At 25.8% G+C, this 17,611-nt stretch overlaps 1 protein-coding gene across 1 annotated transcript; it reads right to left on the reverse strand.

The window, feature by feature from the left end:
• Nucleotides 1-9,748: 9,748 nt before the first annotated feature.
• LOC145837941 (organic solute transporter subunit alpha-like) lies at nucleotides 9,749-17,020 on the reverse strand. The gene is made up of 9 exons (XM_082945439.1): nucleotides 16,939-17,020; nucleotides 15,682-15,757; nucleotides 15,424-15,563; nucleotides 13,430-13,518; nucleotides 12,820-12,978; nucleotides 12,181-12,292; nucleotides 11,702-11,827; nucleotides 10,765-10,878; nucleotides 9,749-10,178 (listed from the first exon to the last, which is right to left on the reverse strand). Exons 1-9 carry the CDS (start codon nucleotides 16,948-16,950, stop codon nucleotides 10,047-10,049), a joined length of 960 nt encoding a protein of 319 aa, XP_082801565.1. The 5' UTR covers nucleotides 16,951-17,020; the 3' UTR covers nucleotides 9,749-10,046.
• Between the last annotated feature and the right edge of the window lie 591 nt (nucleotides 17,021-17,611).

Below are 17,611 nucleotides of genomic sequence, written 5' to 3' on the forward strand. Positions count from 1 at the left end.
GTGGTCTGTCTGATGAAGAAGTGGTATGATCAAACATTTATCTTAACTTTAGAATATGTAAGTCTAGATTTAGGGCCTGTTACACATTCACTGGTGTGTTTTTTTTAATTTAAGTCATAGTTAACAAAAAATTGTAAAAAGATTAAAATAATCTTATCAAAAATTTAATTTAGTATTTGAAAAACCAAACTAAAAAAAAATTATACAAAATTTGAAATAAAATTACAACAAACATAAGTAAAATTAGTGTAAAAGTGACTGTTGTACATTTTTGACAACTACCGTTTTTGAATAGTATATGATGTAAACAAAATTACTAATTTTTAAGCAGTTTAAAAAATCATAAAACATTCTTGAAATATATAAATGATGTTAACACCACTTACTACATACTACTGAAAAATACTAATAAAAAATCTTTTTAAAACATTTCTCAACTTCATTTTTTTATAAAATATTGAAAACTATGGTATCCAAATGTTTTAAAAGCTATGTATCATAACAAATACCATTTACAAACCAGCGCTATTACCCAGCTCTTAGTAACTAAATACCCAAGTTATTATATAGAGCAGGGTTTCCCAAAATTTTTTTTCAAAAGGCCCCCTTTAAAGAAATTAAAAAAGCTGTGGCCCCCTCCAACAATATTTTTTGAAAAACTACCATTAAAACTGCCAAAGACCTTTTTTCAAATTATTGCCTTGTGGCTCATTCTTTTACAGCTTGTGACCCCTAAATGTTTTCCATAATACCTAGTAAAGTTTCAAAACTACCATTAAAAAAGCCCAAGACCTTTTTTTCTTGCCCTTCATCATCAACTCCATAATACCTAGTGTAAGTTTCAAATTATGGTCTTGTGGTTCCCACTTTTACAGCTTGTGGCCCCCTAAATTTCCTAATTTTTTTTTGCATAAAATCTAGTACAAGTTTCAAAACTACCATTAAAAACGCCTCAGAACTTTTTTTTTTTGCTCTTCATCATTAACTCCAAAATAGCTAGTGTAAGTTTTTAATTATGGCCTTGTGGCCCCCTAAATTTCCGAAAGTTTTTCTTTCTATAATGCCTAGTAAAAATTTTAAAACTACCATAAAAAACTCGTAAGACTTTTTTTTTCTTGTTGCTCCTCATCATCAACTCCAGAATATCTAGTGTAAATTTCAATTTATGACCTCATGGCCCCACTGTGGCCCTTTGCTACTCATGGCCCCTAAATTTTTGTAATGGTTTCCAATCAGTTTGAGAAACTCTGATATAGAGTAATAACAAACAAACACATTGTATTGGTTTATAGTTTAAAAGTTTATTAAAAATTTTACAGTTTCTTGTTTACTAAAAGTTTTATTTAATTTTTAGTTTTTTGTTTTAAGTCTTTTGATATAGATTTAATTAGCTTCCAGATTTTAAAGTGTTACCAAAGTAATTAATAATTTTGTATATGCTAGTATTTCTTGTTGTGTTTTATATAAAAGATTCATCACTCAAAACTGTCGTGTCTGATTATAGAAAGTAGTCTCAGTTAGAATTTAGTATTTGTTAGATATTAGTTAAATAAGGTAGGATTTAATTATGATGGGTAGTACTAACTACTAATAAGTTAAGTGTACCACAATCAGTCCACAACTTTACTACCAAATTGTCAACCTTTGCTAGCTATTTTACTGATTATTAGATTAAAGTAACTTTTTCAGTTTTTAAAAACCTCATTCTGACTCAGGCTTGTTTATATTCACTCTAGCTAGTTTTATTGACTTAAACAATGGCAACCCTGCTAGTTTGAAAATTTTTGGGAATTTTAGAAAATCTTGGACTGCCTCAGGCTAGTTTAGTTTTTTATAAAAATTCAGGCTAGTTTTCTTTTAGAATTTGAATTAGTTTGAGCTGATCCAGTTTTCAATGTTTTGTAATTTTCTAGTGTATTTTATTCAAGAACTTGATTTCAGATTTTTAATTGTAAATAACACCTAAATTTGTAAACCTTGTGGCTAGCTGTTCTACTTATTATTAGATTAAAGTTCTTTTTTTTCAGTTTTAAAAAACCTCATTCTGACTCGGGCTAGTTTATTCTAGTGATGTACCGGACTCACTATCCGGGTCCGGCCGGATATTGCCATTTTTGTCTGATATCCGGATCCGGCCGGATTCTAATTTAAAAAAAAAGTCCGGATCCGGTTCCGGCCAGATTCTAATTAAAAAAAAAATTGTGGATCAGGGTCCGGTCGGACTCAAAATTGTGGATCCGGTACATCACTAGTTCAAATAAACAATTTGCTTTTTTCAACAAATAAGTATAAAATAATTTAAAAACTAAAAAATATTGAATTTTTATTTTATCATGTTTAAACTTTGCTAACTAAAACTTTTCTTCAATATTTTTTATTAATTTTGGCATTTTCCCTAAAATCATCTCCCTAAGCAGAGCCATTACAAATTAAGTTTCAAAAAATATTTCAAGTTCATTAATAGGTAGTTTTCTGCTTATGATCTAGCTGTTTTTAATTTTAATGACTTAAAGTAATCAAGACTAGACCTTAGACCATCTAAGTTCAAGCAACTGTAGAACTACTGGATTTAGGCAATACTCTAATTCTGGCAACTATGAAATTACCAAAAAGTCCAAATAAAGATAAAGATAAATAGAAAATATATATCCATTAAATGATATGATTTATACTTGTGGAAAATTTTTTTTTTAGTTTTAAAATTTGTTTTAGCCATAGTAAAAAAAAGTTTAAAGAAAAATTAAATAATAGTTTATAACTATATTAAATCTCTAAATTTTAGTCATTAAAAGACATTTTAAAGAAATTATAAAAGATAATTCACAATCACAATTTATAAGTGCTTAAACGCTTGTGGTCTGATGATCTAGATGCTATAAACAAAAATTTAAAATAACTTGAGTTTGTCTCACAACACATGTAAGTCTAGACTTAAGCAGATATTTTTTCCCACAGATATCACAAAAAGTAATTTCAAATACTTAATGTATATTTTTATTGAGTCTTGTGACAATTTTAGATAGAGCTTTTTGAGAATTTTCATAAGTCTATGTGATGTTATAAACCATGTCTATGGTATAGTTGTAAAAAACAAAAATGCAACTCACTAAACTTCTGGACAAAACTATTTGAATAATGAATTGTAAAAATAATACTGCTAGCCTTGTTCCAACTAAAACTATAAATCCTTGAAAGATATGCATACTGAAAAGTGACAATAATCTTTATGAACTACTTATAAAATTTATAAAAATATTCATAAAATTAAAATTTTTGCAATTATTGAAATTCAACACTTAAAAATCATTATAGTATCTAGTCAACTAAATTTATGTTATGTAATTTATTGTTTTAACTTATGTTAATTTATGTTTTATTTTAAAAATAAATAACCAGTTATAATATGACTAAGCTAATTAAGTTTAATATTAGATCTGTGCAAATAACTTTGTTATGAATGCTACTCTCTGAGTCAAAAAAAAAACTCTTCTGAGTGATTTTAAACTATCCTGAGACTTTTGAAATCCTTAATAAAAGTTTTTTGCCTCTGGAGCAAACACAATGTTATGTCTTACAGGATTGCAACACACTCAGGATACTCAGAAAACTTTTAAATTCTTAGGATGATTCAGTATAATTGAATTTGTTTTTAAAACTCAGGCTGACTAAGGATAGTTTTGTTAAATTATAAACAACATGGAAACAATAATGGTTTTATAGTTGGTAATTTGTATAGACATCTAAGTTCTGTATTTGCTCATTTTGAAAAAAATTTCTTCACGCTTTAGATTTATTGAGTGTGAGAAAAAAAAATATATATTTGGTGGTGATGTGAATATTAATTTGTTAAAATGTGACCAGCCTACTCTAGACTATTTAGACTGTATTTCTAGTGTAGGTGTAAAACAATTTGTAATCTCTCCAACAAGGTATTCTGCTGTTTTTTCTTTTAATTCATTAATTGACCATATGTACTGTAACCTTGATTGTAAAATTCTGAATGTTGGTGTGGTGAGCTGAAATGTCTTCGATCATATGCCTGTTGTGTGCGAAATTATTTGTGAAAAGGTTAAAACTAAAACTTTTATTAAGAATTATGTTCAAGATTTTAGTACATTTGATGTTGAATTCTTTCTAAATAGCCTAAGAATGAAATTGCTAAGTATGAGGTTGTATGCAGAATGTTGTAAAGGTGTGAATAAATGATGGAATGAGTTTGAAGCTATTTTTAGTGGAACACTTTATCATTATGCTCCAATCAAAGTATTAAATAAAAAAAGAACAAAAATTAAAAGCTAAACAGTGGTTAACAAAAGGCATAACTAATTTAAATAATAATAAATAAAAATGTTTAAATTTGCAATAAAAGACAAACAAAAAATATTTTCTGTTTCATTTAAAAAATTTAGAAATGTACTTAATAGAGTTGTAGAACTAGCCAAAAGACTTTATTTTAAACAAATAGTTAATTATTTTAAATGTAACAGCAAAAAATTATTGAAAATTGCAAATAATATTGTCTTCACTAAACCTACTTCAAGCTATAAAATAAATGGTGTGCTTGAAAAGAGTGGTAAGATTGTCAGTGAAATAAAAAGAGTAACTGATTTATAAACTAAAAAATTTGTTAATATAGCTGACAAGTTATTAGATGAGAGAAAGGATGCTTTTCATAATATTTGTGAGTTTTGTTTTAGTTCAGTATGTAATGATTTTGTATTCAAAGAATTCACTAATAATGAAATTCAGATGTACATTAGGAATATGAGACCAAGTAAAAGTGTGCGATCTGATGTGCCAAGTATTTTACATGTAAAACAAAGCACAAAATGTTGCTCCTTAATTATGTAAACTGTTTAACAAATGTGTAGAGCAGGGTTTCCTAAAGTGGGCGGTACCGTCCACCTTGGGACAATTTTAGTAAGTTGGGGAGGGGGGGGGGCAATAATTAGTAAAAGGGCAAAAGGGGGCGATTTTAAAATTTTTAAAACTACACTAGATATTCTTGAGTTGCAGATTAAAAGCTAAAAAAAAGGTCTTAGGTATATTTATTAAAATTTTGAAACTTACACTAGATACTCTTGAGTTGCAGATGAATGGCAAAAAAAAGGTCTTAGGTGTTTTAAATAGTAGTCTTGTTGGAGGGGGCAAAAGTCTTTTCAATTTCTTCAAAAGGGGCAATTTGAAAAAAAGTTTGGGAAACCCTGGTGTAGAGTATGGTGTGTTCCCCAAGTTGCTTAAATATGCTGAAGTGGTACCAATTTATAAGTCTGGTAAAAAATATATGTTAATAACTATAGACCTATTTCCCTTTTATCTCCTTTTTCAAAAATTTTTGAGTCCTTAGTGTGTGAGAGGTTAAATAATTTTTTGTCAAATTATGTTTGGCAAAAAAAGCAGTATGGTTTTAGGAAAAATAGTACAACTGAGGCTGAGAATCAAATTGTGGATGAGTTGACTGAGGCTGGTGAGAAAAAGTTAGTAAATTGTTCTATCTTTTTAGATTTAGCAAAAGAATTCAATACTGTCAATCATAAAATTCTCTTGTCAAAATTAAAAGGTTATAAAGTTGGATCTATGTTACTACAAAGCTATCTAAATAATAGAAGCCAATCAACTGTTATGTAGTGTTGTGTCTGAACGTGAAATTGTGAATGTTGGAATATCACAAGGTTCTTGTTGGGGTCCTTTGTTGTTTCTTGTGTATATAAATGATATTTTTTCTTCTACTGAGATTAATATGAGACTGTTTGCTGATGATGCCTACTTTAGCTACCAACATAGTGATCCTGCTTGTGTGAACAGTGTTATTAATGAAGAACTGAGAAAAGTTGATGCATGGTTGGGTGCTATAAACTTTTTATTAACTATTCTAAAACTAAATTCTTGCTTTTTAACAACACTTCTAAAAAATGTGATTTAAGTAAATATATGGATTTAACATTGAACAGAGTGAAATTATGAAATTTTTAGGTGTGATTTGGATGAAAAACTGAATTGGGGCTCACTTAAGATCTCTCAAATCAAAGATGTCTTGAAGTTGTTTTATGTTTTCAAAATTGAGGTACTATATGGATGTGAGTATACTTGAAATGGTGTATTATAGTTTGTTTTATCCGCATATTCAATACTGTATATCTGCTTGAGGATGTGCTGCTGAATGTTATTTAAAACAAATTGTTAGTATGCAAAAAAAGAATAGTGAGGTATGTTTGCCATGTGCCTGCTTTGATTCCAACAAACCCACTGTTTGTGAAAACTGGTCTGCTGAAATTAAATGATGTGTTTAAATGGCAAGTTTGTAAAATAATGCATAATAGTATGACTCGATTTGATGTTGAGCATAGAAGTTTTACCCTTCACTAACACAATACAAGGTTTCTAAAAAAATAAATTTTATAAGTGAAAGACCTAGAACAAGACTTGGTCTAAACTTCTTAAGGTATTCTAGTGTACCAGAAAAATTAATAAAACTAAAAAAAGATGAATTTAATTGCCGTTATAAAATCTTCAGGATTTTTCTAAACTATGTGGTTTTTAATGTTGAGATTATGTCCTTGTGAGTGTTTGCCAAACAACGTGTCACCAGGGTTTTTTTCAAAAAAGGGTTAGAATCAGTTTTTATATTTATTATGGTTAGTTGAAATTTAAAGTTCTGCTTTTTTATTTGTTTAAAAATAAATTTAGTTACATTTTTAAATTAAAAGGTAAATATTTTCTTGATAAATTTAAAAATAGGGCAGGTGGAATAACACATGATGAGCTTAAACTCACTTGCTTGACTTTTAGTAAACATTTATTTTTGCAATGGGGAGAGTAAGTTCTGATGTTTTTCTTCCTTTAAAAAAAAGATCTATAAATATTGATTTGCTGTGGACAATTTTATTAAATGCTGGAACCACTTCTTCTGGCTAAATACAGTGGTAACTAATTTTTAAATCCGTAAGAGCAGAACTTGAAATAATTGCTTTTATACACTATGTTTAGAAATGGATACCAAAAATACTTTTTTTTGAACATTTTTAGAGATAACTAGATAAGTATTTAAATAATTATTATATTCAAAACTGAAAAAAAAAATTATAGTTTATTGAAGGACTCAAAATACTTTGTCCTAGGACCTGGTGCACAAAGAACAAAAAGTTATTGAGTCACACACCATAGATATTGTTTAATGTCTTGTCCAGGACATAAATCATGTAGTAGAGCATAAGTTAAATACAAAATACTTAAATTGCTTCAACAGAAAGTCATTGAAAATCTAACAAAAAACTAGCCTGAGCTTTTTAAACAATCTTGAAATTAGCCTGCATTTCAAAATAAAAACAAACTTTTTAGAATTTTCACAAACGCTTAAGAAGTACAAACTAGTCTAAGATATCCTCAGGCAACCCTGATATTAGCTATTTTTTTTTGTTTTTGTATGTGTGTCACCAATGAACTTCGATTCAACACAATGGATTCAGAGAGTTTTCAAAATTAACATTATTTAAATAATGTTGAAAATTATTGAACTTAAAGTTTTTAAATTTACTTTTTAATTAACATCTTTGTATAGGTAAATGAAAAATTTTGGAAAAAAAATTAGCAAACAAAAGGATCAACCCAATATTATACAAGTTATAAAATGATTGCCATAGGTCAGAGGTTCTCATTAAAGTTGTTTAGTTCTCCACTTAAATTTATTGAATTATGTAAACATGTTCTGCTTTCTTTGTAATGTTTCATAACAAAAATTTTAAACTTGTTTTTATGTTAAATTATTGAACTCAGATAAAAAAACGAAAAGATGCTCAAAAACCACTTTTGTCCAAAAAACTTTGTAAAAGTAAACTTGTTACTATTTTCTTTTTTAAAGCTTCTTTATAGTAAATTTGTGTACACATGGTATAGGTAAGCTATACTATCTTATGACCTTAATTAAACATAAAATTTTTACCATACCACTTCGATTATATTATGAGCTTGTCTCACGAGTCACGGCATACGAAAGTCCAGGTTTCAGATCTGTAGACTTTAGCCAATTTTTTTTTAACCTTCATTAGTTTAGAAAAATTATAGCAGTAAAACTGTTTTACGATCATAAAGATAACTTTTTTCGGAAAAAAAAAACACCAAACTTTTAATATTCCGACTTAAAAAATATTAGCATTTAAGGACCGTCTAAAATGTATTTAGGTTACTTTTTATTAATTAATAAGGTTTAGCTGCAATAATATATTTTTATAATAGTACGCAAATGATTAAAAATAATAATAGAGGTGTACATTTATAACATTTAAACTCTATAAACCTTTTTATTCAGAATTTTTAATCTAAACTATTACCCTCAAGGCCTTACTTAACCATTCTTACCAAAACATATACCGAATAAAACAAAAGTTTAAACTTAAAATAAACATAAGTCAAACGTTAACTAGCAGGAAGCGCCTTGATTTTGCAGCAATTAGCTGAATTTTTATTTGAACATAGCCTATCCTGCAGTAAAAAATAGCTTGTAGATAGTATTTGCCTAATAACAATTGTAGGTTTTAATGAAAACAGAACCATAATTGCAAGATTTTTATTAGAAAATTGCCATATCACTCGAGCTCTTTGAAGCTGAAAATAATAGGTTTGAAAGTTTGGATTACAATAAAGTATAACTAAAATATACATTTAAAGTATACCAAAAATGGCTATTCGAGCCAAGGTAACGCAACGCTCGTTAAAAATAAGCAAAAAAAACTTCAGTATTCAAAGTTGTTTACTCTGGTATTCTCTCATTCCTACAAGATACTATATTTACTGCATTTTTTACACCGCTGCTAACAATATATATTTATTTATATTGTGTAAAAAAATATCTTTTTTATCAGATACTTAAAACAAAGTTACTTTTTAAATATGTATTTTAATGACACGTTCTAATTGCATTAGCTTTTTTGATTTTTAGAAAAATTTTGAACTTCAACAATATTTAGTTTAACAAAAGTATTTAATTTTTGTTTTATAAAACATAAATACACTAAGGGTTTTTTTTAAACAAAACTTAATGAAAAAATGATTATTTTTAGCTGGTATAAACTATATGAGTGATCTATAAAAGTATTTTTTATGTGAAAAACATAATTTGGATTCGCTTTGTCTTACTTTTTTTTTTCTACTGTGATTTTAAAATACTTTCAAAACATTTTTTTCCACATTACTGTTGAGTTGACTTTGCAAATGGGTAAGTCATAGGGTATATAACTTAACAAACAATGATGTATAACAACAAACTTAGTATTTTTTAGTTGTTTGTTTATTACCAGGTTTTTTTTTTGAGACCTATCTTATTAAATATTAAATACCATTTAGGGAGGATTGCTTCTACTAATTTTATGTGATTTTAATAATAATAAATTAATAAAGTTTAAATTTAAAACACGTTTTAAAATAGATATTCTTAACATATAATAACTCTATCGCTTTTAGTTATTTCTTACTAAAAATTTAGCTAGATACTTAGAGTAATTTGAATACTTATAGCATTGGAAGTTTTTATTTAACAACTTTTTGGTTTGTTTGATTTATTTAAAGCATTTAACAATATTTTAAAGTTTTCGATTAAGACTTAAATACATTTTTAAATAAAAGGCAATGTTGTACATACATTTTGAATATAATAACAAAATAGTGCATTAATTCAAAATAAGATAAATTTTGCAGCTAAAATTTTTAATAAAACGTCTACAAAAATAAAATATTCAAAACATTGAGACTGAGACCAACAACAAAAACTTGGATTATATGTTTGAAAAATTCGTAAAATAATTAAGAAATAGTTTAAAAATCATTTTTTAATTAAATTTCTTGGCATGTTCAGTTAAATTTGTATTACTTATAACGACTTTTATCTCGTAGTTATCTTTAAACCCATAGGCGTTGTATACTTTTTGTTTAGGAAAAAGAATAGTTTTTAACTTTTTAATCTATAACAAATTAATCTTTTAGAAGTCACTAAATATAAAAAAATTCCATGTACTACGTTGTTGTACATATAGTAGGTTCAAAATCAGGTTAATTTAAACAGTTTCATTAGTATTTCTTAGTTCAATTTCTTGCTCACTTTGATCAGGTGGCACTACTTGGACGTTTTCGTTTGATCTTCGATATAAAAACCAGCATACTATTGAAAGTGCAAAAAATTCAAATGCCTATAGAATAAAAAACTTAATTAATATTTTTTTTTTTAATTAACAGCATTTTGTTGAATTAAGTTATTTATTTGGTATTTGTGTATTGAATAAAAAAAAGTTAAAAAAAAACTAAAGCTTTCCTGCTTAGTATTGAAAAACAATTAACTATCTATTTTAATTAATAAATCAATCAGTTATTTTAAAACTATTAGGCGCAAAACTTTAACAACTGTTTCTAGTCACATTAGGATTCTTATAAATTTTTGAACTACTAAAAAACTTCTTATTCTACTGTTTAGTATACTTACTTTATTATGGTCTGTTACACTTATGATTAGATAGATCTTTGTTTTCAATCATTATAACTACAAATTTATATAAAAAGAGAAAACAATAAACTACTACAACATAAAAGCTTTTGTATAACAGTTAATTTTTGATACAATTTTCTAAATTAATTGTTTAATATTTATTTGAGTCTATTATTATTTCAAATTTTCAAATAATGCATTTAATAAAAAAAAATTAAATAACTAATTTAACGTGACATAAGTTTTCTATTATCATCAGTTAATATAAATAATATTTTATACACACAACTCACAGTTATTTGGTAGTTAAGTATATTTTGATTTGTAAGGTGAGTGAACGGTAATTCGCATTCCCAATAAGACAATTTGATTATCACAGGTTGTAAATTTGCAATCATTATAACTAGCTGAATGTTTTTTGTTTAGTTAAAAAAGTAATAATCTTGATAAATTTTGTTTCGTTTTGTTAAGTTAAAATTTTTAAGCTTCTAGTTATTTAAAACTTACTAACTAAACTTATGTAATATGTAACAACGTTTATTTATTATTATATACATTTTTCTTTTGAGACGATGCTCAATCTTAGATTAGATGTTACTGTAATTTAGTTTGAAACTTAGCAGAGTAGATTTATCGAAATTTGAGCAAACTGATATAGTGTATGTATTAGTATTTGAATAACAGTAAGTTTTTAAAACTACCAAGCCATTAAAAAACGATTTTATTTAAGTTGTGTAAGTAGTTGAAAAAATAAATTGTCATTTTTTTTAAATCGACGACCGACTAGGAAAAAAATTTTGTTTGTGACGTATTTTTTTCATTTTAATTACTTTTTTTTGTAACAAACATATTGAAACTTGTTTTTTATTTGATTTTTAGTAAACGTTATTATTCAAAAAATTATTATCAAAGTTAACAAATTTGCTCTTAAACATTTTAAAACTTTTATAGTATACTTTTTTTAAGTTACGCGCCCAGCGAGGACTTTTTATATAAGTCCAGCCGCAAAAGATCTTTTTTTTGTATACATATATCTCGCCAATTAGAATAGTTGACCGTCTTATTAATAAAAAGAATATGATAGATTTTTTTATTTTCATACATTGTACTGTATTTGGTATGAGATAATGTTGAACATAAACTTTTTGCGTACTTTTTTTCTGTTCAATCAATACATTTTTAAAATTAAAAGTTTACTCTGATTAAAAGTCAATAGAAAAAAAAAAGAACCTGAAAAACCATGAACTTGTAAATTATCTTATAGTGCACTAGATATTCCGACGAAGCTTTCTGAAAAATCATCAGGGCCCATTTTCCGATGAATAAAGATGTTATTAATATGGCAGAATATAATATCTAAAAGTTACTTTAGATTAGTTATAGTTTAGATTAGAGCAAAATTAATAAAATATTATTCTAAAACAAGGTTGGCAAATTACGACCCTAATTTATCTTTTAGTAAAAAAGAACAAATTTAAATATCAAAAGTATTACTACTTTTATAACAAAGTTTTACAGGTATGATATTATTGTAATACGTATTAAGCAATTGTGTTTTTTTTTAACTTTAGATAATGTATTTTTTTAAATCATAGCCCTCGACAGAAGTTGTCTACTATTTGGTTAGATACTTATAGAAGTCTATTGAAATCTAGTATAAATATTATAAAAAAAAACTAATTAGTTTCTATATATTTTTTTTTACTTACTCCGGGTACTTTAATACTTCCGTCGCTAGTAAATATTCCTTTAAAATACAATGTAATTGGTCTGATAAGAGCAGATTGAAATGTTCCATACCATAAGATTCTGAAGTTTTTTCTGTGTTTTTAGCCATTAATTTAACATTAAGTTTTCATTTAGCAAAAAAAAGTAAAATAAAGTAGCTACTTAACTTTGAAAATAATTTTCATAAGTTTTGTTTTATTGCTTTAGAAAGATAAAAAAATTCCAAGTAAAATAAAATTGCTTTTTTAGCACCGATTATTATAAATTTTAATTACAAAAAACTAAGGTAAAGTATTAGGTACAGTAAGCTAGTGCTTTTTTTGTGTAGAGTTATTTAGCTCATTACATAGTATATCGTTAACTATTATTATCTTACAAGTTGTTCAATATTTACGAGTAAATAAACTTAGCAAACTAAATAAAAAATTGTTCTTCATTATGTAATTTAAACACTAAAAGTGCGAACTCATCGTACTACTAAAAGTGCTCATTCGTACACTAAGTTTTTGATGCAATCAACCAGAAAATAGACAATTTATTGTTTAATCGTGTCACACTTTATTCATTCGAAGGATATACTTTGAGTCTACATTACTGTTAATTGTTAGTTTAGATAAAACCTAGTCATTGTTATGTTGGGTAAGCAGCAGAGACAGCAGCAACACGGACCTGTCTGTATAGAAATTTCTTGTTCCCTAAAGCATTTTAGAAATGTTGATAAAGACCCGTAGTAGTGGACTAAAAGAATGAGTAAGCAATGCAATGCCACACCGTAAAACCTTCAAAAATATTTTATTTTACTTTTGGCTAGTTGTGCAATAATATTCAATTTCTAAAAACACTAATCTTGTAAAAAAGCCTTCCAAATAAACATGTATTGAAATATCTCTGAAATATAGATAAAAAAATATAATTTTATTAAGTAAAGATTTATAGTATAGTAGAAAAATAGTTTGCAATTTTTTATGGATCCTGGAATAATTTTGTGTACCTTTTAAAGTTTAACACAAGATTAAAACATCTGTATAATAATTTGTTTATATTAATTTTAGACTTCACATGCTTAGCTGATTTACTTTGTAGAATAAAAAAAAATTTACTATTGTAGATTTTTGAATTTTTTTTGTTATTTTTTGATTTAGGAAAAAAAAATGCTTTTATACCTCATCCTTTTTTAATATAAAAGTTGTATAAAATAACTTTAATAAGCACAAGTTATGTAAAACTAACACGGTAGTCACAAAGTCAATCATGATATAACCGGCAGGAAAAAAGCATCCAGTAACAGCAGAAATGACAAATACAGGAGGTATTGATAGCTGTTTAATAAAAAATGTAAGTATTTAAAAGTATGAAATAACTTTGAAGTAACTTTAGTTGAGAATTAAAAATACGGTGAATAATCAAGATGCCAAACGATATAAAAGTGAGTAGTCTTAATTATTCAATGGTATATAAATTCTAAGCCAGGGAGAGTAACTTCTCAATTCGGAGGACAGGTAGTCTTTTGTATGTAAACAGCTGTAAAATTAGGCATAAAATTTTACAGGCTAAAAAAGGATTTTTCTAATCAACAAACTTCAACGAAATATCCGTGAAATCAGCAAAACAGACATACTACACACTTTAAAATTTATATTAAATTTGTGAGCTGATTCAAAAATGTTTTTTTTTTACACTTTAGTCGTTTTACACAAATTATTATAAATAAAAATTAAGTTGCAAGCCATTCAAATTTACTTTACGGACTTGATTTGCGGGTTTGTTGTCCATCCCTGTTTTTAGCCAAAAAAATTAACATGTAAATGCTTAAGCAAAAACAGATTTTAAACTATAAACTGTATTATTAATTTAAAGATGTATGAAAAAGCGTAAAATTGTATATTTTTTCTTATTTTTTTCTTTATTCACATTTTTAGTTTTCTATAGATTTGTACTTCTATATATATTTATAACTACAATTAAGTATCACAGTATATATACTTGAAGTTTTTAAGTAGTTTTAAGTTTTACTTTTAATAGAAAGTCTAATTAGAGTAAGAGAACTGAAAATTAAATTAGTTTTTAATTAAATTAGTTTTTAGTTCAATTACATACATTTCTAAAAAAATCTATGGGTTGCTTTTAGTTGTATTTTTTAGATTACAAACTATTTAGAGGTACTTACATTTTTATAAGTATAATTTTCAATTAATACACTCAAAAAATTTACTTAAGTAACTAATTTAAAAATTTTTGAGAACTAATTTTTTATTTATTAAATATAAATTTGTTCGTTATTTGTCTAAGTTGCTTGTTTCACAATAACAAATTTAATTATTAACTGATTAAGACATAAAAAAATAAAAAATATAGCCAAAAATTGAGTAATTAAAAACATTTATTTATTATTGATTTCCAATTTTTGAACATCATTATGCTTTATAATAATGTTTTTTGTATAAAGATTTCTAAGTGTTAGTTTTATATAATTTTAATTAATAAAAAAAATGTACCACAGATGTTATTGTGTTAAAACTAGACTTAAAACTAAACTAGAGAAAGATATTCTTAGAGCTTTTTGAGACTCCGTAGATCTGTTCTTAAATTTATTTGAGAGCAGTGAAACGCCGTTAGTCGGAATAAAGTTTTAACACAATAACATCTGTGGTATATATTCCGATAAGCTTAGGTTATTAGGATCTCCACAATTTAACGCCTTTTAACGTTACATCTTAAAAAATTGTATGTAAATTTAATAAATATTATTTTTCGACAAATTTTAGAACAAAAAATGCATGTTTATATTTATTTAAGAGTTTTTAAATTTACTTAGTTTAATAAATTTTTGTTTTTGTCTTTCCTACTGTATTTTAAATTCAGCAAAATAACATTCTAAAAGTAGTTCTATAAAATTGTTATAAAAATTAATTTAGAAGTAGCTATAACCGACAATAAAAGCTTAGTGAAATTTTAAATATTTATAAAATATAATATATACTTATATTATTTAAAAAAGTATAAAAAGTCAGTCTAAGTAATCTAAACTAAACTGTTTGTATTTATTCCAATTAATTTTGATAAAACTTAACTTAGTTTGTGTACAAATATTCTTTTATATATTATACTGATAGGCCAGTTCTTCTAACAAAAAAAGTTACACGTACCAAAATAGATTAGATTTTAAATAAGTTTTGATAGTTTGAAATAAATTTTAAAGATTTATATCCTGTCACAAAGAATACCTGAATTACAGTTAATCTTCTTCTAAGTGTTGAAGTACATTTCTGTCTGAGGTAATAAATTTCATCAATGAAAATCCCAACAGTTATAAAGGCCATTACTATGAGAACTACATGCACAACTATTCCTTTAGTGTCCATATCTAAAAAAGTACTTTTAGTAAAGTATATTGTTTTATAAACAACTTAAAAATTTAAAAGTTTAACCTTTGATTTAAAATTTATCATAATACCTACTTACTATATTTAAATGAAACTCACTGTTAATAATTGTCATTGCTTTGGGTATCGGATCATCATCACAAGGCTTATATGTGGTCGTTATACTTCCTCCGCTCTGTATAAATATAAAACTTTGCTGTTTTAAGTTTAGCTTTTTTTTCGATGAAGCATTTATCTTGTTAATATTAAGAGTAAATAGAAAAAGTGCTACAAAAATGCATCAGAACGAGCTATGATAGTTTTTATATTAAAGCATTAAGAATAAGTCTTAGACGCAGTATTTTATTTATATTTAAATAAATTACACTTAAAAATTATAGATAACATAGTTGACAGAGCACCAAGTTTTTTGTTATCTTTTTGTTTATTTTATTATAATACTTAGAAATTTTTTTTTCAAATTAAAAAAAAAAACATACTTTTCATGATTTAACCCAATGATGTCTTAAATATTCTTTCGATAATAAGCCTTTGAATTTTGTGTACATTATATTAAAAATTATTTTCAAAACAAGAGTTTTATTTAATAAGTTTAATGCTAACCAACTCGACTCTAACTAAAGTGTTTCTGAATTATTTGAACTCTTACTTTATTTGACAAAAGCCTAATACAATTGTAGATACGACTGTTTTAATTTATATATTAACTGCTTTTATTTAGCTACAATTTGTGTGCTTTTTTTACAATATTTAATACTGTTTTTGTGTTAAAGTTGTGACATAACAGAATGCTTATTAACAAACACGATTCCGATAGGCATACTGTTTCTTAACCTATCATTTCAAATTAAGACGGACAAATCTAACAATAATAACTTTTTTCGTAGCCCGCATATGACATTTATACCTCGGCCTGAACTTGGTTATTAAAACTGAAAATATAATACAGTGCATTGTATCTCTGTTTCATGTGCGGTCGCCCGTTTTATATCAAATTTTATGACATGAAATTATTAAGTTTTTAAAGTTTTTTAAGACTAATACTGTTTTGTATACGAATAAAAACCTAAGCTATTAACTTTAAATTTGTGAAGAGTTGCTTTTGTTTATTCAAACTAAAAAAACTAACTGACAATTATTGGTTATTAACTTATTGTTACAATTTGTTTTTTTTTCGTTTTAGCTTTATGATTTTTGTTTATAAGCTTTGCTGTATCTAGCCAAATTAATATATTGACTATCAACAGCTTAATTTAAAAGAATGTTTTAACAAAAAACAAGCTCTTAAAACAAATTTTAGCTTCATTTACAATAGAGCTGTATAATATAATAACATAATTATGTTCCATTGCTTACTTGATTATTCATCTTAACTGATTATCTAAGAATAATTTGCAGTCTCTTTCTTTTTTATTACACTAAAATATCAAAATAGTTCTGAAGCTAAACTATTAAGAAAATCAAATATAGTAACAAAGTAGATAAAGAGAAAAATCACCATTGCATACGTTTAAGAAAAAGTAGTTTAACTATAAAAAAAAGTTTTATTCTAAGTGTACGCAAAAAAGCTCATGTTACAGTAAGTAAGCACACAAAAATGTGTTTGCTTAGAGCTATTTAGTACAAATATTGTATTTAGTAAGCAATTGTGTAAAACGTAAAGTGAGGAGAAATGTAAAAGCTAAAATAAAAATATAAATTAAACTAAAAGGTACTTTGTATTTGATATATTTTCGGAAACCTTTCAATGTTCAAAAAAAAAAAAAAAATTATAATTTATTATATAAAAAGGTAAAATTTTTGCAAAAAGCTACAACAAAAATTACGAAGTACATATGATAAAACAATTTAGAACTATAATTAAGGAGAAAACAGTAGTTGGATGCATCTGGTGCCTCTCAAAAATTAATGTTTTATACTAGGGCCATAATAAAGATTTTTTATCGTTTCAATTTTAAATTTTCAATTATGACTTGTGATAAGCTAGTAGCTTTTCCAAATAATATTTAAACGCTGGCAGCTTTTTTAG

The sequence above is a fragment of the Thalia democratica genome, chromosome 1 (genome assembly GCF_965202585.1).
Source record: "Thalia democratica chromosome 1, ktThaDemo2.hap1.1, whole genome shotgun sequence".
Classification (NCBI taxonomy): Eukaryota; Metazoa; Chordata; class Thaliacea; order Salpida; family Salpidae; genus Thalia; species Thalia democratica.

Excerpts from the sequence above, each read along its gene's own strand:
- LOC145837941 (XM_082945439.1), bottom strand. Across the intron at positions 12,293-12,819 it reads CCCAACATAACAATGACTAG|AAAAAACTTCAGAATCTTAT; the intron begins GTTTTATCTAAA and ends CTAAAAACACAG. Across the intron at positions 11,828-12,180 it reads GAAGTATTAAAGTACCCGGA|ATATTATATTCTGCCATATT; the intron begins GTAAGTAAAAAA and ends AGTAACTTTTAG.